This window comes from Orbicella franksi, chromosome 2 (genome assembly GCF_964199315.1).
Source record: "Orbicella franksi chromosome 2, jaOrbFran1.1, whole genome shotgun sequence".
Lineage (NCBI taxonomy): Eukaryota > Metazoa > Cnidaria > Anthozoa > Scleractinia > Merulinidae > Orbicella > Orbicella franksi.
The window spans coordinates 24,945,124-24,966,958 of NC_138146.1; the positions used below are offsets into that span (position 1 = coordinate 24,945,124).

A 21,835-nucleotide genomic window follows, 5' to 3' on the forward strand; every position below is an offset into this window, starting at 1 on the left:
CCTGTATTCTTATCGACAACGAGTACGCGTCATCACAGTGGTCAAAATGCATTGGACTCACAACAAATTCTGACCACTGTGATGACGCGTACTCGTTGTTGATAAGAGTGCAGTCCATGCTAAACCACATTCGATATGCTTTTTACTACAATATCAATCTTTGTCAAGATTTGTTGACAATTGAAAACTCCGACTTGAAAGTGCGCGTGCTGCATTATGCTGATGAGCTACTTGTACGTGTCAGACTTTCCTTTCAAAAACTTTTGCAAACTTGCTCAACATGGAGAACCAATAAGAAAAAAATGTTTGGGAAAAGAGTGATGACGCGTACTCGTTGTCGATCAGAGGACAGACCACGCTAAACCACATTTGTTTTTTACCACAATATCAACGTCAAAGAAAATGACGACTCTCCGAATAACGGAAACCGTAGGGCTAGGACTAGGTTAAGGCTGCTAAACCGTCTGCTAAACCACCCTCGTTACTCTCAGAACTTTACAGTAGATTCTAATGAAAGCACTTTACAGTAGATTCTAATGAAAGCATTTGCTGCGTCGGGGGTCAAGTAATACTCTCGATGGTACAGCCACACGGCTTCAATGAATTTGGTCAGACTACCGTTTTGAGCGTTTGCTCTTCTTTGGCGAAATTTAGTGGACTAGTGTGAGTCAGTAGAGACTACGCTAAACTAAGCGTGCGGTCTACACAGAAGGCAGCGCGCGTCCCTCTTAACAGGGCTTGCTGTTAGATAGGAAATGAAAGTTAAGTTCAGAATACCATTAATACAGTAAGAGGATCGCCATTTATTGGAAAAAAGTCTCTTTTATTAGCCCAAGTATCAATAAAGAGTCACAATATCCACATATTTTCCGTTCTACTAGTATACAGTGTGATAGTTCAATCATATGCAACAATGGAGCCATGTTACGATTCATGTGTTCATTTCTATGCAAGTAGTATCAGGTCCATCAAGAATGGGTTCAACCTCCCTTTGGTCCCCAGTCTCTTGTCTTGTCTCGGCCTGGCTTAACAATCTGGGACCTGAGACAGCGATTCCCACTGCACCAGTTGGAGCCGTGAGGAGAATGGACAGCACAGCTATGGTTAAGATCTACAGTGTAGTTCAAATGAGCAAGTATATGTCATCTTAAATCAGTTGTAAATGATGATGTCCAGTCGGGATTTCTCTTATCAGTTTTCTTCGTACCTCCTTATGGTGCTGGTAAGATTTGACATGAAAATTAACGCTAAGATTTAAGGGGCTACGTCACGGTTTGCGCATCTTGAAGAGTTTAGCCAAAATTTTTCAAGTTCGTCGTTTGTAATCCGTGTTAATCTTCTCCATCCTCAACCTTCCTTGTTCCTTAAATGGTTTATTATTATCTCTTTGGTGTTTTTCTATCTTAGTAAACGATTATTTTCAGGTTTCCTTCAATTTAAAGGTAATTTTGCACATGGCCAAAATAATTCAAAATATCATGACTGAGCTCCTTTAACGTCAGTTACGTCTTATTTCAGTAAGACTCAACCCCCAAGCGCTAGCTGTGGCAAGTATTGTGCTGTGAGTACCCAGCTTTAATATAAGCAGTTTTCATAAATTGGCCTTTTAAAGAGAAAGATGTTGTGGGACCCTCTTATTGCTCTCTGACACATACTGTACTTGAAGTCATCTTCTCAAACTCATTAATAATTCATCAAGTTAAAACAAAGAAAATCACAACCGTCAAGGAGGTTTGGATACCCGGTCTTAATTAGCATAGATTTTGACGATTTTACTTTTCCGTTTACTCCTTAGTTTTTGTTTTGATTGAGAAGATATATCAAACACTCGAGACAGTGTTTCATCGGCTATCCAAACACTTCGAATTTCGTCAAAAATACTCCGCTGCGCGTCGTATTTTCAACTCTCTTCTCGGTGTTTAGATATCCCGATGAAACACTGTCTCTCGTGTTTGATATATTACTTGAAAGCAAAGCGGCCTAGAATTTTACAAGTAGTTTGCTTTGTCCTTGTTTCGAGATGGGAAGTTAGCAGCCTCAGCCAACCAAGAAAATCGTGTAATATTCTAAGATAAGAGGTTTTTAAGAACCATACTACAATTATCAGTCGAGTGAGGCGCCACGAAAGTTTGGTGACCAGGTTTTAATGTTCAACTTTTGTTGTTTTTACGGGGAATGGGCTCCGTTTCAAGTGGCAATTTGTCTGCCTTTTTTTAATTTAAACGTTTTTTTAATTTTAAAAAGTCCAAAACTTCGTCACCAAACTCTCTCTCGCCTTACTCAACTGATAATCGAAGTAACTCGTTAACAGAATTGTGATGACATCATACATAATGAACCAATGACTAAGACTTGGAATGGTTGGTGCGTTCGACTTTGGATCGAGCGGCGTGAGCTCAAGATGTGGCCTGGGTCATTGTGTTATGTTCTCACAGCGCCCCTATCCACCAGTGACTGGCACAATGCTGGGGGTAGCCAGCGATTTTGTTCGAGGGTGACTTTGCCAATTTTTAAAATTTATTAACTAAAAGTACCTGAATACCAAGCTCTTCTTGATACATTCCAGTGAAACCACGTTCCCGAGCGATATCGAGTGACATGGAACCGATGGCGGCCTGAAAATACCGAACAGTTACAAAGGATAAGATGATGACCGCAATAATTCTTGAAGCACCTTAATTAGGTCCAGTCACTTGTACATGTATGTTCATTTCAAGTGTATACCTGTCTTAATTTATTTCCAAAAAAACAGCTACAGCGTGTATAAATTACACAGTATCAGAAAACAAAGTGACTTCTCCAAACTTACATGTAGCAACTATGTAATCTACATGTAGCAATTTCTTCACGTTTTTAACTGATGCTGGTCATCTCGTCTGAAACTTCTTAGCTGTGTGTTAACTTACTGGGAGTTCAAAAATAAGCGATTTTTGATGACATGGCTATGCTCGTTTGATGTTAAAATTTGCAGCCTTGTGAGGTACAGATTTATTTTGCAATATTTAGAGAGGAAGATGCAGGTCCTCAATCCTGGTCGAATTGGAATTTAGATATGTTGGTTTCTGTGGAGGGAGGAAAATAGGAGAACCCAGAGAAAAACCCTTGGAGCAAGGCAAGAACCAACAACAAACTCAACCCACATATGGTACCGGGCCGGAATTGAACCTGGGCCACATTGGTAGGAGGCGGGCGCTCTCACCACTGCCCCATTCCTGCTCCCCTACTCCCCATCCCTGCTCCCCTGCTCCCCATCCCTGCTCATTACTCTATAGCCAGTATGCATACTCATCTCACAGCAGGAGTGACCTTTGCACAGTACTTGATGACCCTATTCATAATTACTTTGCACTCTGTTGTTCACCTGGACTGTAGCTTTTGGTGACCAGGCAATGGCCACAAATAATTTGTCCTTGATGCTGAGATTGTTTCCAGATACCACAAGAAAGGTCACAATCAGTCTGATGACCATTGCTATGGTGAGCAAACCAAAAGCCTTTCCTGAAAATAAAAGACACAACAGGGATTTTTAACAGCTCTTTTTCCCTTCATCACTGCATGGTAAAAGGCACCAAGACCAGCTGGAAAAAGGAGGCTGAATTCTGGAGTCTAAAGGATATTGTTTAATAGTAATAAACTAGACTATCACAGCCATATTTTTTCTCATATTTTTATTTGATCGTTGAACGCACTGATACCATCAACTGCAAATACTTTTAACATGACAATCTATTATTTTGTCACTTAACTTTACTGCGATATTGTAAAGAACATCTCTCAGTCTATCGTATAGTAATCATAATTTAGCAACTCAAATACTAAGTAATTGGATGGTATTTGAGTGACAGAAACCCAAAGCTGTTTTTGATAATACACCAGTGTGTAAACTACTCATTCATATTTTCCTCCAACAGTAAAATATTATTTTCAACATCTTGATGTTCTGGCCATACACTGTATTTCCACAGTAGTTAAGGAAAACTCAGAATATTGTACTACATACCAATGAGTGTACTTTCCATGTACTCAATACTGACTTCAGCTCCTATCAAACCAAACAGCAGAGGTTGAAAGAATTCCCATACTATAGCCATAGCTTCAGCTATAGGAGCCTACACATAAGAAAACACAAACATTACTTAATATATCATGAACTGAACGATTGAGCTACATGTAGTTGATCATTCTGAAAAAAAAAGAATAGTGCACCACCTTCTTCTGGGGTCATTTCCATATCTTTGTTATCACTTAGAACTTGCTGTTCTTAATACAGAGTGTACTGGAGTAACTGAGGTGAACAAAAATGGAAACAGGCAACAAACTGCTTTCCACCCCCATTAGGATGCTGACGATTACTTTCTGGACAATCATTGTCATGCCCAGTTTAATGTTCTCTCTTGTTTAGTAATAATAGTTTTTGAATTCTTGATTTTTTCTCTGAAGAAAACTTGACTTTTTCTCAGACGATTGTGAATGTACATTAAACCTACACCAACCTTCTCTATGTCTCCCCAGCCATACGAGGCCACGGTAGCCATTACAAGAACACCGAGTGCCCCTGCTCCTGAAAACTGTGCCACATTACTGCCAAACACTGAGAGCATGGCACAACCAAGGAGAATCACAAATCTGTTACAAGATCTGTCTTGCTAGCAGTAAAAAGAAGACATGAAAGACATGAAAGATGAAAACAAATCAAATCTTTCAGAAAGCAATCAGCATCTACTGTATCTACATTGCATATACTCTGTGTGCATGCACATTGAATACATGTATAAGTATATTTACCTCAGTTTTGTTTGGTAAAAACCAACATAAAACTCCCACCAAGCCTCCAAATACAACACCCATTAACAGCTCAATCGGTCCTCTGAAGATGTTGAACACTATGTTTCCTAAGTGCAAGTATTAAGACATCCACACGCATCAGTTTAATGCAGTTTGTAGTGTCAAATACAATGTTACATGTAACTGTTTGTGGGATGTGGTGCAGCCTAGTGGTTCATCATCATCGTTCCTAGCTCTCCTCTGGGAGAATAGGGCCATTGGCCTAGTGGTTAGGGCAGTGGATTTGTAATCTGGAGCACCCGGTTTCAAATTCTCCTCCCTGCCGCTAGATTGATTTGTGTGTGGTGGTCCCATATTCAACTCCTCTACCGGCTTTGTAGACAGCCAACTGATCAGCCTCCCACCAGTTGGAATTTTTTAACAAGCTTCTGTTCAATTTACAATATTTGTTTGCTTGTTTAATTTCCATGTCTCCAATTAGTGCAGCAGTGTTTAAGACACTGTGCACAACTCTTTAATCAAGATATAAATTAATTTTTATGAATAGTAATTTTACCATATATTCCATGTGTATCAAGTGACTAACCTTTTGAAAAAGCAATCCCTAGAAACACTCCAAACAAACTTATGGCAATGACATCATCAAATGATGATGCTGCCATAACTAAAGTGGGAATTCCCTGTACGATACCAAAACCTTTTTGTTGCAGAGTGAGCAGCTGAGGAACTACAACAGCTGGTGTGACAGCACCAAGGACAAACCTGATATTAAAAGAGAACACCACATACACCTATAGCTGTATGTTCACATATTGGTCACTGTTTGACTGGCAATCAATGACAAACTTCAGAAACAACTAAATTAATACATCCTTTTGGTGAATTAAATCCCACCTGCTTGTTCAGTACTTACCGGTATGTGTAGCTTCTTAACATCATGAAAACATTTTAAAACTTTCTTATACATGTAGTCTTCCTTTACCCTTCAATTGAGCAAATTTGAGTTGCAAGTTTCGTGTTGCTTCCAGTAAACTGTCAAATACTGGAACATAAATTATTTGCACTGCAACACTGTAGACTGCAGACTGCAGACTTTTATAGTATATCTTATGTCACCATCTCCATTATCGGACCATAAACAGGCTAACCTGGGCATAATGTAAGCTGAGTGAAAGTCTGTGCTGCATTTAGCCTGAATATCACTCAGGTTAGACTAGTTTGTTTATGGTTAGCTCTTGTTAATAGAAATAGTGATGTAATATACACTTTTTACTAACCATCTGCAGTCTGCAGACTGCAGTCCAGACCTGGCGTAAAATGAAGACTCAGAGGGTAACATGCAGACCGTAGACCAGGGGTAAAATGAAGACTGCAGACTGTAGACTTCTTTAACTGAATTGTATTACTATTTCCCTCATTGAGAGCTAACCCTAAACAGGCTAACCGGTGCATTATTTAGGCTATCCTGAGTGATATGCAGGCTAACTGGAGTGATATTCAATCTATTACCCGAGTGATATTCAGGCTAACTGGTCTGAATAACTCTGTTTTAATGGTTAGTACTCGATAATGGAAACAACAAGATATATACTTAAAAAGTCTGTAGTCTGCAGTCTGCATTTTACCCCTGGGCGAGGTTCTTCAAAGCCAGATTATAAAGCTAACCCAGGATTAGCAAGAATTTTTATTTCAGTTGTAGTAACTTTTTTGGTGGGGTTTTCTGTTTATACTGTTTGTACTTCAGTTTTGAGCTTGGCTAAGCTCAAACTATACAAAATGTAAGCAGTAAAAAACGCTTTTATACAAGAAAAATGAGTAGTTCAATTAACTTTTAATCCTGGATTAGCATTAACCAGCTTTCGAACAACCCAGCCCTGCAGTCTGCAGTCTGCATTTTACCTTCAGTCTGCATTAGGGGTGGCGAATGGTAAATGCGAGACTTTGCGAGACGACAAGATTAGCATTTTCTTTGCAAGCCCGTGACATTTTGATTTCTTCAATTGCGAGACCGAGACTTTAAAGTGTTTTAATTGCGAACTCAAGACATTCAGGTTCTGAGATGTTGTGATGTCACTTAACTTTATAAAAAAAAAATAAGCAAATCAGGACTTAACGACTTTCTTAGCCTTGAAAAAATCGAGACTGCGAGACAGCTTTGTGAGAAAAATCGAGACTGCGAGATCCGTGAAATTTGGCGAAAATTTTGCGAGACCATGGGTTTTTAAAGGACCATTTGCCACCCCTTGCATTTTAATCCCGGTCTACAGTCTGCAGTCTGCACTCCGCAGTCTGCGGTTTACACTGACCGACTAAACTGATTGGTCACTAGTTACATGTACCCCCGATGTACTTACCCAAGCTGAAAGCCCCAAAGCCAAGGCATGTCCAACAACAGTTTTCCCACAACAGCCACTGTGATGGCCTCTCCGATGCACGGGGAAAAGGCCAAGCGAATTACAGTGAATTTCAGCCTTCGTAATGCTCCTGGGTCGAGTTCCAAACCAGATCTCGTCAAAATGACAACAAGCGCCATGCTTCGCAGAGTTGCTGACCATTTCTTGTCAATGTGTCGAGCAACGTTGATTCCTGGCACATTTCTAAGAATAAATCCCACAACAAGCATCCCTAACAGAGGTGGCAAAGTATCTCTTGATAGTTTTCTCGTCAAAAAGCCACCTAAAGCAGCAAGAACTACAACGTTGAAAATTCCGAAGATATTGCCTCCTGGTAAAAGTTCTTGACCAAGAATTGACCATAATACTGCCCAACACAATAACACGATAAAGCCGCGAGTTAAGATTTGTCCACAGAACCCTGAAGGAGGTGCTACGTGTGTAAGGCACTGTCGAAGCTTGCCTTTTTTGTTTGTTACAGGAGTTTCCTGATCACAATTTGAAAGGTTCTCTTCGTCCGCCATGATGAAATCTACTTAAGTGTCATCATACATGACAACATTTTCCCCAATATGAGAAACCGCTGTCCAGTGTTCTTGAGGCTGAAAGAGCTTCGGAGTCAAAAATGTAACCAAAAAAGCAGTAATAATCAGGGAGACGTCAAAAAGGATAGCATTTGAATTTCAGTCACTTTCCTTCTTAAAAAGAGAAGAGCTGGAAAAAAACAAGCGAGTCTTTTTCGACTTTATTTCGCGCGACGCTTCGCGCGTGTATTCTCGCGTGTCTCCCTCTTGGTCACATGACAATAAATCCAAAATGGAAGTTATATCTCGTGTCATCAAAATTCAGCTTCCAAACTATCTCAGATCACTGCCAATCCCTTCCACATTTGGGGGATTTCTAAAGCTCTCTGGTAGCGAGTGGGTGCAGCTTGTACCATTTGTGGTGACGACCTCTGTCGTTGTGTACCTGGTAATTTCAGCGCTTGTGCCCTCGAAGCCTAAGAAAGAAGAGGAGTGGGTGAACAAAACACATCAAAAAGAAAAGGAAAAAGTAGCGGATGCGTTTCAAATTGAAGACCTGGGAGACAAGAGTGTTTTCTGTCGTTGCTGGAAATCAAAAAAGGTTTGTGTAGATACCTTTCCGATTCTCTCTTTTTATTGTAACTTGGAAAACAAGCAAGCTTATGCAACGGTCAATTTTAGTAGTGCCCCCGCGCCGGGCGTATCCAGCAAAAACTGTAAATGACTTGTATGAAACTGACCGTCTCAGATAGCTGTCGAATCCATTTATTATCTGGAGCTAATTTCATTTGTTTGATATGTGATAGCAGGAGATGTAAATATAAATAAGATAATTTATATGTTTTCCCAAACTCATTTCCCAGGCTTTGCTCTTAGAGATTGGGAGGGGTGGGAAAGACCCTGGCATGGGCTGGTCACATGGTAAAACTAAATTTTATCACTTACACTAATTTATGCACTCCTTTGGTTGATCCTGTCGGTGCAAAATGGGGTTGTCGAGCCTTCTAGCCTGTGAACAGGCGGATTGCTGGTTTTTGATTCACGCTGCTGAAAAATAATGGTATTTTTTGGCAGCTGTGTGAGGCAAAAGCAGGAAATCCTTCTGTGTTGGCATGCTACAGGCCTACACGACTCCTACAGTGTGTGACATTTATGCATTTGCCATTCTCTTTGAATCTTCGGTCTCTCAACCTTTCTTTGCTTCACGTGTGTTTCTGAATACTCCTAGGGCACATTATGCTGTGTTATTGAGAGGAATTATAAGTAGAGTGGAGCCATTTGGCAAATTGTTTAGAAATCATAGGTCTACATGGTTTCCACTGTTATCTGTAAGTTGCATTGCAGAGTTTGACACCCCTGTAATTTGCCATGTGCTTATACTTTGTTTAGGCTCATTTCTATTGCAAGATATGTTTTAAGCTCTCTTAGTTAGGGCTCTCGAGGGACATTATATTAGTTTGAAATACTCCTTGAACATGTTGCTTACTTGCATTCTATATTGTGATGCCAGGACCAGCTGTTGGGTTAGTTTCTTTCATGGATACATGTATCATATTTGTCTTTGCCGGCTTTTCTTCAGAGACTACCGTAGCTTTACTTTCAGAAAGCTACATGTGTATGTTTGTGTAGAGATGTTCTGATGTTTCTTGCATCAATTTGATCGACCTTTTGTCTCACGAGCTCAATGTTTAGGTTTATACCTTCTTTGTTTGTTCTGGCACCACATGATTCAAATGTAGCTGCTTTAACGCGCAAGTCTGTTGACTGTACTGCGTGTTATTTGTGCCTTTGTTTGGCTTTGTTCAAGCACAAAGCTGGCTAGAAATAGCTTACAGGGAGTTGCATGTATTACGTTCAAAACACTTTTCATCATAGATATTAAAAAACAGTGAGTAGCGAATGGGTAGTCAGTGAGTAAACAGAGCAGTTTCAAATGAGTGTCGAAAGTTATCAGGCAGTTACTTTGGTTTTGGTTTTGGTTTTGGTTTTGGTTTTCTACAGCTTGAGATTGGCTGAGTAGTCCAATTGGCAAGTAATTAGTTTAGTTTTGGTTTTACAACACTCAATTGAAAACCGCTCTAGATAAATATATTATTAAGCAATAAGTAATCAACATAAAGGCAAACAATTTACATTTGCCTGGGCATGCAAGTGATTTAAAATGAACCAGTGCCATTCCTAGTACAGATTATATCACCTGGTATGCCACTGACTATGATATGAAAGGGCTTGCAATTCATTATGAAGTGCAATTAAGTTAACATCAGAATGAAATAATGAACACATTGAACATTCAGGTAGCCTCAATTTTGTGGTTTATTTTCAGTTTCCGTACTGTGATGGCAGCCACAATCAGCATAACAAGGAAACTGGCGATAATGTGGGGCCTGTTATTTTTAAGAGAGCAAACCCATCTTCTTAAATGGCATTTTGGGCCTCTTGATATCAAAGTGTGATTTGTTTGGTTATGAACACAGTGAACAGTTTTATCTTTTTTTGTCAACACTTGGCATCTTGGTATGCTCAAGGATACCACATGTAATTAATGCAGCGCAGTCCCTGTGTAAACTGCTTTTCATGATAATATTGTAATTCAGCAATCACTACTGGTAATTGTATAATAAGCTAGGCTCAAAATTCATTTTGGCGCTTGTTGAGAAACAACAGCAGCAGTTACTTACCATAATTATTGAAAGTACTGACTTACTGTTGAACACTATAACCAAGAAAAACTTTGATAATTAGTGGGGATGCATTTTACTTTTCACTATCTAGATGTCTTTCAAAATTAAAATTGATGTATTTCAAATCATGAATCAATTATTTTTATTTGCACTTTATACATTGGATGATGTTGGCTGCTTTTAAAATTATTGTGTGTATTTGGGTAGTCCAAAATCTGCAATAACAGAGGTTTATAAATGTGCCTGACCAATGAAATACTCAACAAGGCTTATCTTTCAAGCTAACAAAGGGTCGAGGGCTGAATGAGAGTGAAAAAGCCAAAAATATCCACAGCTGATAAACAATCTGTAGGGGAAGCAGAGGTGAATTAAAGGTCATATTTTTTACTGGGGATGAGTCAACCTCGTTTCCAGGGCTTATCCATCAGTCAGATGTGAGTTAACCTGTGATTAGGTGTTCTTTTTTAACAGCAGGAGGAAGGAGAACTTCTGCCCACATTCGACGAAAAATAAAAAGTAAAAAAAGAATGTGTGATCGCAGGTTAGGTGTGAGTAGACAATCACTGTTTAGTCTTTGCAAAGAAAGAAGGGAGGGGACTTTCGTTGTGTTCTGCTGAGCTCTCTTTCATTATCAGTGATTTATTATTTGCCCTTCACAGCTGGCCCTCCAAGCTCAATATTTTGGTAACAATATTAATTAATCACTAGATATCATTAGAACACTGTATGCAGGGGCGTAGCGTGAGATTTTGAAGGTGTACGCACAGCGCGCAAATACTAGGGGGGTCTGGGGGCATGCTCCCCCAGAAAATTTTGAAATTTAGGGTCTCGGAAATGCCATTTCCAACTATTTCCGCGGAAATTTTTTATAAATAAATGCGACGCAAAATGCCGTAGTTGGTTGTTTATTTTACCCATCTTTAGAGTTTTCGGTAACCTACAACAAAAAATGGGGTAAGACAATGGTAAAAACAGGGCAAGACGTACACTCTTTAGACGGGCAAACTCTGTTATAACATCATCAATGTCAACGTCCTTGTGCTTGGAAATGTGCAAAATTGCTAAAGAGCTCAATCTCCCATCTGCCATGGTACTTCGTAAGGGCGTTTTCGATCTCTTCATACTGCTGAAACTATGCTCAGCAGTGCAAGCAATCTCATTCCCAGTCTCCGTTCCCCTTGACCAGCGGTCGGAAAACAAGAGCTCTGGGAGCAACCATTTTGAAATAACCGACTTCTGCCCATCCGGTTTCACTGCGCAGTCTGCATCTATGGCGCACGCCTGAAATGGTTACTTCTAGAGCTCTCGTTTCCGACCGCTGGTCAAGGGGAACGGAGACTGGAACGAGATTGCAGTGCAAGTTGACACAGGTACGTCAACAATGTTGTCACAGCAACATAAACTCCGGGATAGAATTGAGGGTTGTCATGATCAAGAGTCGCAACCAAAGTCTTTGGCTTCACATTACCATCCATTCCACTCCACTTTTGCCTCCATCTTTTAACCTCGGATTTGAATTCGCCCTTAGAGATGTCCATGTCACTGCCGAAGTAGCAGTAGATATCATTAACGGTTCTTTCTGTTAGCTCAGTGAGCTTCGCTGGAATATAGAATTAACGCTAAAAGGGTGTTGGCTTCCTAAAACAACTAGAGAGTGAACAAGTCTGGGAAGCCAAATAACGTTTCTTGTCGTTTATGGATTAATTAAAAGGTACTGAGAAAACAAACACACAGGCCAGTATAATTCGAAATTTAAAAATCTGTCCTATTTTATCATAACTTTGACAAATGCTATAAGGGAATAAAACTTTTTTTCCAGATTTCAACTGTACGCACGGGCGTACGTGCGTATATGGACGCTACGCCCCTGGTATGATTTGTGCTTCTATTGGTTATGTGTCAACAATGCTAGGTAGAAAATCAGCCAGTTCTCTTTGGAGCCCCTCTTTCTATCCCCCACAATGTTGATTATCATTCCTGAAAGTTGCTCTTTTGACCGCCCGGGGAGGGGAAGACTCCCATATAAAAAGAATGGGGGTGCTCGTGGGAAATTTTAAAAAGGACCCCTAAGAGGTACCAAGATCCAGTTTTGTGTGTGTGGCTTGAAATTTTTTTCAGCCCTCAGAGGTACCAATTCTAGAACAAAGCATTACCTCCTCTCATGTTTTTTTGGCTTGATACCCTAAAAGGTGCAGCAAAAGCTCCTGCTGTGGACCTTTTGAGTCTATCACCCCAAGAAGTACCAAAACCGCTTCATTAACCCTTAAAAGAGGTAGTATCTCCGAGAAATTAGATAAAATAATAGTGATATTCAACAGTGATATTGATGGTGCTCCAATGCTTACCTTGGGACAGCTCATTGGGCTCTCTGTGTATCTAATAGTAGCCACTCGGGCTTAAGTCACGCAATGCTCCCAGGAAGCTCTGCGTGACTTTCGCCCGAGGCTATCTTCTTATCAAGCGCAAGCTATGGTTGAAATAACTTAAAATCAAAGGGAAAATAGTTCTCTAAAGCCAATTTCCTCTAGTGCAAACTTAAACAGCGAACCATCAGTGCATTAACTGCTTATTTCTCAGCGAAAAAACTCTTAGCCGAGCGTTAAAGAGTTCACACCCATTTGTTTACACTGTACAATTCATACATTTTATAATGTGCACAAGATAGAGAAAGAACATATTTGGAAAAGTATACTTTTACAAATTAGTGTTTTTGCTTTAACTTTATCAACAACAATAGAAATGTTTTGCCTGAAGTTTGAACGTTTTTAAAATATTTCTAACATTCGATATTGATTCAATGCGCTGAATAGAGTGTGGGGTGTTCACGTGACGTCATCAAATTCTCAAATCCAAAACTAAAGAGCCACTGAAGGTTTTGTCAAGATCAGGCATAAAAGGTACTAAATTTATATCTGTGTACAACTTTCCAGCTCAATAGCGTCCTTCGTTTGGAAACAAGCGCATTTTGAATTTCGGAGTTCTGGCGGTGCGTGACATATTCCGTGACATATTCGGTGACATATTCTCTTTTCCGGCCGCCATATTGGAGCATGGCGGCTCCATACCAGGCTCTATATAATTTTGCGCGGAACATTTCCACGAATATCTCAACTTTGAGACAACGCACACACCTTAAACTTTGGAGAACTGCCTTGCTTATTTATTGTCTATAGTATCACCATTTCTTGACTTTATCTACTGAATGGTATTTGATTTTATTTTTTATTGCGTGACAATGAACACACTCTTTATTAATGTGAACATTTACTCAAATAAACGAATTGTCACGTGATCAACTGTAGTTCAAAATGGAAGCCGTTTCACGAGCTATCAAAGTTCAGCTCCCAAACTATCTAAAATCTCTGCCAGTGCCTTCCACATTTGGTGGATTTTTAAAGCTCACGGGGAAGGAGTGGGTGCGGCTTGCACCACTGCTGGTGGCAGAATCGCTGCTGTTGTATCTCGTGATCTCATGGCTGTTGCGCTTATTTTCGAAGCCCGCTGCGAAGAAGGAGGCGCACCCAGACTGGATCAACAAAACACTGCAAAAGGATAAGGAAAAGGTTGCTGACACTATCCAGATTGAGGATTTAGCAGAGAAGGCTGCTTACCATGCTTTCTGTCGTTGCTGGAAGTCGAAGAAGGTAAAACTGGCGTTTTACTAGAAGTTACATAACAATACATTATGTAATGAGTGGTCATTCCTAATCAATCAAACGAAGCAATCAACAAAACGCAGCAAAGGGCAAAGGAAAAGATACTGACTCTATTCAGATTGACGATTTAGCAGAGAAGGCTGCTTATCACGCTTTCTGTCATCGCTGGAAGTCGAAGAAGGTTAAACTTGTATTTTACTAGCAGTTCAACTTACATGTGCTGCGTTTTGAAACGAGGGCCCGGTGGGAGAGGGGTACCCCTTATATGGGCTATATAGGTATATGCGGCCCCAAAAGGTAGGGTTTTTCAGTCGTTTTGGTCATAAATAGGGTATGGTTTTTGTACTCGAGTCTTGAATTGGGTATGTTTCTTAGAAGAAGCTACTTTTTCATCGTTATCAATAAGAAGGTCAATAAAAGCCCTTCATAACTTAATTTTAAGGTAACTGTGCCAGCCACAACGGTCATAAATAGGGTATCGAATTTTGGCCAGGTCATAAATAGGGTAGGGAAAATCGCAGATTTCGGTCATAAATAGGGTAATGGTTTTGGGAAGTGGGCCACACACCCCCTCCCAACTTTTCTGTTAGTACCCCCCGGAACAAGGGTGGGGGTCAACCTTTTAACCAATCAAGAAAGCACTGCTTAAGAAAAAGGTTGCCGCAAATTTAGCACAGAAGGCTGCTTATTATGCTATCTGTCATTGCTGGAAACCAAACAAAGAAGGTAAAACCTACATTTTACAAGATGCTCAAATTAATACGTTACAGTATATAACGAGGGGTATCCGTCCATCCCACCTCTCCCTCCACCACTCGAAAGTAGTGACCCTGAGTTCATGTTTGTCAGCGAATCCCGAAAGTAGTGACCAATACTATTCTGTTTTGATAAAGTATAAACCCTATTACACAAATTCCAATCCTTTTTAACTTTCCCATATATTCAAAACATTCTTGGATCAGCCGCAATCTGGCACACGTTTATGATGGTTACCCGCGTTCACATGTGACATTGCGTGACATTTACAACTGCTGTCAGTACTATCATAACCCTGTAACTTTCAGGTTGGTTTCTTTGGACTTATATTTACTAATTGGTTTTGTTGAATTATACTTTGTAATGTTGCAAGTATTTGTAATGTTTTGTATTTGTAACAAAACAAAAGATCTTAACTTAAGGGATCTGGGACTGATTGTATTTTGACACCTTGCCATAAATCTCAAGTTCTATATGCTGCAAAATTAATAAAATTATTAGCTTAGTATCCAGTGAGAGAAAGTTAAAGTCAATGCTGAATTCTTTCCTTTTCTTATCAGTTTCCGAGGTGTGATGGCTCACATACCCAACACAATAAAGAAACTGGAGACAATGTGGGGCCAGTTGTCCTGAAGAGAAAAAAGCCTGCAGCAGCAGCAGCAGCAGCACCTTCAACTTGACAGACCTGACTAGGCAATACAAGGAGATGATTGTGCGGTTTTTTCTTGGAGTGTAATAAATGTGATAGAGTGCTCTTTTTCAGCTAGTTATTGTCTCTTGATTTTGCAGGTACATGTAGTCTTTGGCAAACATGACTCATTTTTTGTAAAAAAAGAATTAATATTGTTACTTTTTTTAATTTTTAGGTGTTTATTCATGACAAAATCAATGATCAAATGAAATCTTATCAGATTATAAATGATAGATAGTCCATCCTTCCTTTATGCCCCTTAATTCACGCCAACTAAGCTAGGCTAACTTAATCGGGTTTAGTTTGGTCTCCTCTACACTTTGCAGTCATTTTGAGAAGAGAATTTCATAGTTCAAACCACCTTCCCAACATATTTTGATCAAACAGGTTTTTAGCCGAGCTCCTGTGTACCAAAGGTGCACGAGCTGAGCTCCATACCTTAGAAAATTTGGTAACCCATCGATCTCAAAAATTTTTGTTGTCGACTGTCCATACATCCATACGCCAAGCCCCGTACCTTGAAAAATAAGAGAGTAGCACCATTACCATAGGTGTATCTTTGATATTGGACATCCATGTTATAATTAGTTGAAAGGTATCTGCTGATCAGCATCACATGACCATATCACGGGCTCAGGTCAGGAGCTCATCGAGGTCGCGTGTTTTTGGGAAGTTGACCGCGGACCAAGTACTGGGTTTTCGATTGGATTGCGGGCTCAAGCCAGGTTTTTCCCCTGGGGAAGAAGGGGGCAAAGGCAAAATCTCGACGCAAATTAAACTCTGACACGATGTTAAATTTTCGTCCTAAATATTCCTTGCACAATCATCTCTTGGAAAGTCCCAGATATATTGCGTGCATAATTTCTACAATCTTGGGTACACTCATCAGATATGGTTTATTAATATGTAACCAGAAAAAATAGTGAAACCACACACTGAACAATCATATGTGCAGTGTATCATTTTTTTGAGTTTCTGATGAAGGGAAAAATATCCTCTTTTTATTTATGGTTAATTATTTGATCAGGAGCTCTGCTTTTAGGTGGGCTAAATCTATATATTACTTTGTTAAGTTGTGGGGTGTGCATGATTTTTGCAACTGATTTTTAACCTTGTTTTAAGTTAAACCACTTTTAAACATGTTTACCACATTGGTGTGAACAGGGTGTTAGTCATCAAGCAAGAAACAGAAAACAAACAGTCAAACTATGTAAGGGTTACCAGTGCATCAGGCAATTTCAGCCAACCCTGTGCCCTGGGGCATTGGCATTTTTGATCAAAAAGAAAGGTGATGGGGACAAATACCTAATTGTTACTTATCAATTTTCATAATTTTCACGATTTTCAGAAAACTGTGAAATTAAAAACCGGTGAAAATGGACAATTCCCTCTATGAGATGTGCCTGCAGAGAATCATGGTAGTTGTATTCATCATCTTGGACTGGATATTTGTTTTGATGAATGCAACTACCATGATTCCTCGTAGGCACGTCTTATAGAGTGAAAAGTCCATTGACTACGCAAAATTTAGTACTCTGCTATAAAATTCTTTAATCAATGTGCCACCACGTCAAAAGGGGAAAAAGCAGCAACCTTGTTCCCAGTGTCCTCTCCCCGAGGTAGAGAAAAGACCCTGGAAACGAGGTTACAGAAAGCAGGAGTTCATGGTGGGGGTAGTTAAGGGGGCGCCAGCTCTTCCTCCCGAGGATCCATTTGAAGAAATTGACAATGTTTTTCAGCTGTATGCGCAAATAGATGTTACCATGTATCTCTGCTTTGTTGCTAAGGAACATGTCAAACTGTTTTCAGTTTCATATAAACTCTTGGTCTTCGGCCATCGTAGCTTGATTAAAAATATAAAACAAACACCGCTGTTCGTTTTATGTTTTCAGTTTCGTTTTGTTATACGGTTTTGTTCAGCCGGTCAATAGAAACTACCGCCTTGGAAGACAGTCAAAGGCCCAAGCGTCACTTGTTTAGTGCGAGGAAATCCACTGCCAAACCAAACAAGTGTAACGCTAGATCAAGTAGATAGATACATTTTCACTTCCGTTAATTTTACGAATAAAATTCGATCTGACTTTGGTCACTTGGACACGAGGCAGACTCAGTTGTGCTAATTCTGAGACTAATTGTTTAACAAAGATCAGACTTAACAATTTTCGTGAAATTTCATTCCTGTTTACGTAATTTTTTTTTGGGGGGGGGGGGGGGGCAATTCGCGAAAATCCCTCAAAATACGCCAGCTCTCGTGCAGTGAAAATAAGCAAAAATAAGGTAAAATGGCCTAGTGCCCTGAATGAGAACAAAACAGAAGGTTGCCAACTCCTAAGTGACAAGATATTGTTTTTGCAGCTGTAAGTTTTTTCCATATGATGAGATCAGTGGCAAAACAAAGGCGTTGCAGCGTGATCCGGTGGATCGCCAGATCAGGAATCTGGATGGCATTTTCTTTCAAAGAAACTTGATTCAAAGGATCCACCTCAGTGTTTCTGAAATTCATCCTAGAGAGCTGCAGCGGGTTTTTATGGTGATACAATTTTCAACCTGGTGCAGAGGAAACTATCGGGAGACTGAGATTACGTTATCAGCGTTGGTCATTTCGAGTCTTTTAAAGCTCTGAGCAGGTTTTTAATCTCGTCTCGGAGTACGTGAATTGTCGGTAAAGTCTCTGCGAGAAGAGAGGGAAGAAGAGAGACCCTGGAAACTAGTTTGCTGTCGACTTCTAGCTTATATGTCTTGGGAACAAATGTGGCAACACCTTTAGCCAGATATCGGACGGTTTTATGTGCATAGAGCTTTCAAACCATAGCCACACTGCCTGAGCGTATGTGTGTTTCCTTAGCGCAAGAGAGTATTGCCAGAAATGCGATACGAATCGATTGTAAGTTATCTCTAGTATTTTGGCAGGTTTCTCTAACAGAATGTTTGCACTGGAAGTCATTCCTGACTTACTATACTGCCGTCCATTTAGAAATCGGAAACCTCGCCAAGACACACAAAATAATGCTTTGGTCGATTCACTTCTGCATTGTTCTATTAACATTTTTTATTGATTAGTTTCTTCTTTGTCACATAAGTTATAACAACCATTATACAATGTTGATATACATCTTGTCTCCCCTTAAAGTTACAAAAACGCCAGCAAAATATTAGTCTGGTTAGCTCAATCTCGTTCCCAGTGTCCTCTCTCTACCTCGAGAAAGTAGAGATAGGACCCAGGGAACGAGGTGAGCCTTCCCTTCTCCGTTATTAACCTCTCGTAGTTAAACTTTCCACCAGAGGTGGAAGGGGTAAGGGAGAGTTCAGGCACCAAAACTAAGATGTCTTTCTTTTTACAGAAACTCTACCAGCTAAGAGCTTAACTCTGTGAACCTAAAGTTTGAGATGTTAATTCTCCTTAGTTCTGAGAATCTGGGGTGATATGAAGACAAAACCATCTGGATATGGTATGCCTGTTGTTTGCCTACGTTATTACATGGAGAAAATAGAAGTTGATCACTCTTTAGAATTACAGAGTTCAGGCAGAAAATTCCCCTTCGGCTCCCGCTTTGCTTGCAACTATGAAACTGTTAAACTTGAAAATGGTTTCCATGGAGGAAATTGGGTGTGTGCATATTCAAAACAATCCTGTTTTTGGCATTCAAAAATTGTTTACAAAGTTCATTAAAATCCTTTAATACTTTCTGGTAACTTTCTTATAAAATTGCTATATAAATCTGTACAAAAAGTCGACGTTTACATTGTCCGCCATTTTGCACACGACGGCCAATCACAGGGCTTACGGCGTTTGTCCAAAACGAGGCCGTAGCAGGGGAGTCCCGCTGGTGTTGACTGTGTTTGTTCGTTATTATTTCCCGGTCAGCAGGGCTTTTGTGTTTATGGTATCCCGCTTGCATGTCTTGCAGCATATCTTTCCCCAAGTATCTGAAGAGCACCAGTTGAGGCGAATGGCAGCTTTGCAATAGTTTGATCTATCGCCGCTACACTGATTTCGAACTAAAATAAAGAAAAAAATAAAAGACAAAAAAAGTGAAAAAACCTTAAACGTGGCCGTAGTGCACGTTTTCGTAACACTGGTGTCAGTGACTCGTTTCAACCCTTACACTAGCTCTGAAATAGTTCACCTGGGCCCCGAGAGTAGTCAGCAGGCACCTTGCCAGGAGGGTCTAATTAAAACCAGAGATGGACCTCTGGGTTCCCACCCTAGTAATCCCCAATCCTGACACGAGAAAATCCTCCAAGTTTCCTCCCTGGCTCCCAGAAGAACTATTTTTCGTCAAGAGTGTTAAATACTAGTAGTGGGGTATTGGTAAGATAGCTCTAATAAGCCCATTTTGGGTACACACCACGCTACAACTTTTGTCCTTTTTCAGCCATTCAACTATGACGCCGCAAAGTTGTATTTGTTTTGTTTGATAACATGTTAATGTAAGAACCAAGGACCCTTGCTTACAATGTTTATCAATTCTTTTATCACGTGCGCGTGCGTGCAGATTGTGGAAAAGATTGCTTCAACGTATCTACTATTGCAAACTTGAATGGCCTAATGGTCCTTGTAATTTTAGTTAACTGAGAATAAGAACTTTGGAAAACTTGGGACAACTTCTGAAAGATCCAACCTATAAGAGATCTTGGAGTTATTTCAGTATCCTAAATCCGGTAGATTTTGTGAGTTCAAAGTTGATTAAAGTCTAAACGGATATTTTACAAACCCACGTGTTTCACGTTGCTTTGGAGGGCATCCACCACTGGAAATTTTAATATCGTCCAACGCTACGTCACTGGAAAATCCTCTCCCGCGAATAGCCTCGAATACAATCTGCAAACAAGTCATTGTGAGATTAAAAGATCTAGCTCGTGCTACGTTTAACGATTCTGTTGAAAACTGGTATTAAAACTACATGACTATGACGTGTGACGTTTATGATTATGATAACACGCGCGGATTTAGGGGGAGTGTGGATTGGATGGCTAGCCACACCCTTTTTAAAGAAGTAAAAAGTAAAAGATTGAAATCAATTGTGAACATTACAGCATAATTGAAGGGAAACACTCTGAACAGTTACGTCACTGTAATTTCTACTTTGATGCATTGCTAGTATTTGTGGTGTAACAGTTTTAAATTTGGTTCAATTCTCAAATTAAGACATTTGGGGGCATGCCCTATTGATTCTATAACCCCAAGGTACCATCCACCTCATCCCCGCTTGAAAAATCCTGGATCCGCCCCTGGATTATTACTATGATTAGGTTAAAAAAGCTTGTTTTTTTCGCGGATATCTTTTTCGTGAAAAGGCTGTTCTTTGTCATTATATAAGATTAATTTTTGACGTAGCATCAGGAGTCAGCTTTTTGCGCACAGGCAAAAGTCTCGTTACTCTTCTAACCTCGCTCTTTAACATTACAACACAGTAACATTCCTTAGAAGGAAACAAAATCCCCGTTTTTGATTATGTGATGAAGATCATGGGAAGTCATTTCTCTGGCTTGACTCACTGATAGAACTCTCCTGTATCCCTGGTTTCTCTCCGCTATCTATAGTAAGAAGACGTGGCTGCATTCTTTATAAAGAGACAGAAACTTAGGTTTTATTTATAACTATCTTGCCAATTTTGGACAATAATCGTTAAGCACAACTTGATTCCCGCGGCCCCGTTAAACCACTCTGATGAACTTGTTGTTTCATTGAAACTATCTCTCCATCCTACCCATCACCCCCCATCCCCCCACCCCCAAACTAGCTCCACCTCTTGGCACAAGGCCACAGAGCAATAGATTTTACCTGGTACGGCAAATACGAGGAAATAGCAAGCCGTTCGTTATGCCACTCGTTGTTTTGATCTTTTGACCTGTACCATAGCCGCCGTTCTCTTTTAGAGACTGGATTCCGGTAGAAAACACGGAGCCAGCCCATGTTTTGGCCATACATGTGATACCAGAAGTCAAGACAGACTCTATTGGCCCTAACCACTGGACTTATTAATCTTGCTCGGTCATTTCTTTTTCGAGGGTCTGATGCTTCTATGTAGGCATAAACACCTGGGAAGAAAGAATTTACTTTAGTAAGGAAAAAAGCAAGCAATTTCAAAAGCCAAAGTGCCAGTCAGAGAAAGAGATCTTTGAACCCTTATTTGGCATGTTGTTAACACGTGAATCACCTTTGGAGGTTCCAAGGGTGTGGTCGTTGGTAGGACCCGTATTCCTGCTTGGTGTACTTCCGTTCCACAGAGTCCAGTCAAACTGGTCTAGCTTAGAGCCTTGCACGTTTTCCCACTCACACAACCCTTCTTCAAAGGAGCAGGACAACTTGGCGAAAACTAACGAAAGAAAACAATAACAAAAA

At 40.1% G+C, this 21,835-nt stretch overlaps 4 protein-coding genes across 5 annotated transcripts in view; 2 read left to right on the top strand and 2 right to left on the bottom strand.

Moving 5' to 3' along the window:
* The window catches only part of LOC145478875 (sodium/hydrogen exchanger 9B2-like), a 10,729-nt gene extending 2,902 nt beyond the window's left edge, over positions 1-7,827 (bottom strand). Inside the window, exons 1-8 of the mRNA XM_081457064.1 lie at positions 7,140-7,827; positions 5,372-5,547; positions 4,786-4,892; positions 4,494-4,646; positions 4,001-4,109; positions 3,362-3,498; positions 2,535-2,615; positions 1-1,111 (exon numbers count right to left, since the gene is read on the bottom strand). The exon at positions 1-1,111 is cut by the window's left edge and continues 2,902 nt beyond it. Of these exons, the coding sequence (XP_081313190.1) occupies positions 932-1,111; positions 2,535-2,615; positions 3,362-3,498; positions 4,001-4,109; positions 4,494-4,646; positions 4,786-4,892; positions 5,372-5,547; positions 7,140-7,702 (1,506 nt within the window). The 5' untranslated portion in view covers positions 7,703-7,827 and the 3' untranslated portion in view covers positions 1-931. The remainder of the gene's footprint in view (positions 1,112-2,534; positions 2,616-3,361; positions 3,499-4,000; positions 4,110-4,493; positions 4,647-4,785; positions 4,893-5,371; positions 5,548-7,139) is intronic.
* Positions 7,828-7,888: 61 nt separating this feature from the next.
* Positions 7,889-10,518, top strand: LOC145478898 (CDGSH iron-sulfur domain-containing protein 2-like). Its single transcript, XM_081457090.1, has 2 exons — positions 7,889-8,303; positions 10,029-10,518. The coding sequence occupies exons 1-2, from the start codon at positions 7,995-7,997 to the stop codon at positions 10,122-10,124; spliced, it is 405 nt and encodes a 134-aa protein (XP_081313216.1). The 5' UTR covers positions 7,889-7,994; the 3' UTR covers positions 10,125-10,518.
* Positions 10,519-13,660: 3,142 nt separating this feature from the next.
* Positions 13,661-17,668, top strand: LOC145478894 (CDGSH iron-sulfur domain-containing protein 2A-like). Its single transcript, XM_081457086.1, has 2 exons — positions 13,661-14,030; positions 15,359-17,668. The coding sequence occupies exons 1-2, from the start codon at positions 13,695-13,697 to the stop codon at positions 15,476-15,478; spliced, it is 456 nt and encodes a 151-aa protein (XP_081313212.1). The 5' UTR covers positions 13,661-13,694; the 3' UTR covers positions 15,479-17,668.
* Positions 17,669-17,702: 34 nt separating this feature from the next.
* The window catches only part of LOC145478869 (A disintegrin and metalloproteinase with thrombospondin motifs 3-like), a 36,995-nt gene continuing 32,862 nt past the window's right edge, over positions 17,703-21,835 (bottom strand). For both annotated transcript variants that reach the window (XM_081457057.1, XM_081457056.1), the window contains 4 exons: positions 21,651-21,809; positions 21,275-21,531; positions 20,209-20,311; positions 17,703-19,488 (listed from right to left, as the gene is read on the bottom strand). In XM_081457057.1, the coding sequence (XP_081313183.1) occupies positions 19,340-19,488; positions 20,209-20,311; positions 21,275-21,531; positions 21,651-21,809 (668 nt within the window). In that variant the 3' untranslated portion in view covers positions 17,703-19,339. The remainder of the gene's footprint in view (positions 19,489-20,208; positions 20,312-21,274; positions 21,532-21,650; positions 21,810-21,835) is intronic.

Coding starts and splice junctions, on each gene's coding strand:
- LOC145478898 (XM_081457090.1), top strand. CDS start 7,995: ATGGAAGTTATATCTCGTGTCATCAAAATTCAGCTTCCAAACTATCTC. Junction 8,304..10,028: donor GTTGCTGGAAATCAAAAAAG/GTTTGTGTAGAT, acceptor GTTTATTTTCAG/TTTCCGTACTGTGATGGCAG.
- LOC145478894 (XM_081457086.1), top strand. CDS start 13,695: ATGGAAGCCGTTTCACGAGCTATCAAAGTTCAGCTCCCAAACTATCTA. Junction 14,031..15,358: donor GTTGCTGGAAGTCGAAGAAG/GTAAAACTGGCG, acceptor TTTTCTTATCAG/TTTCCGAGGTGTGATGGCTC.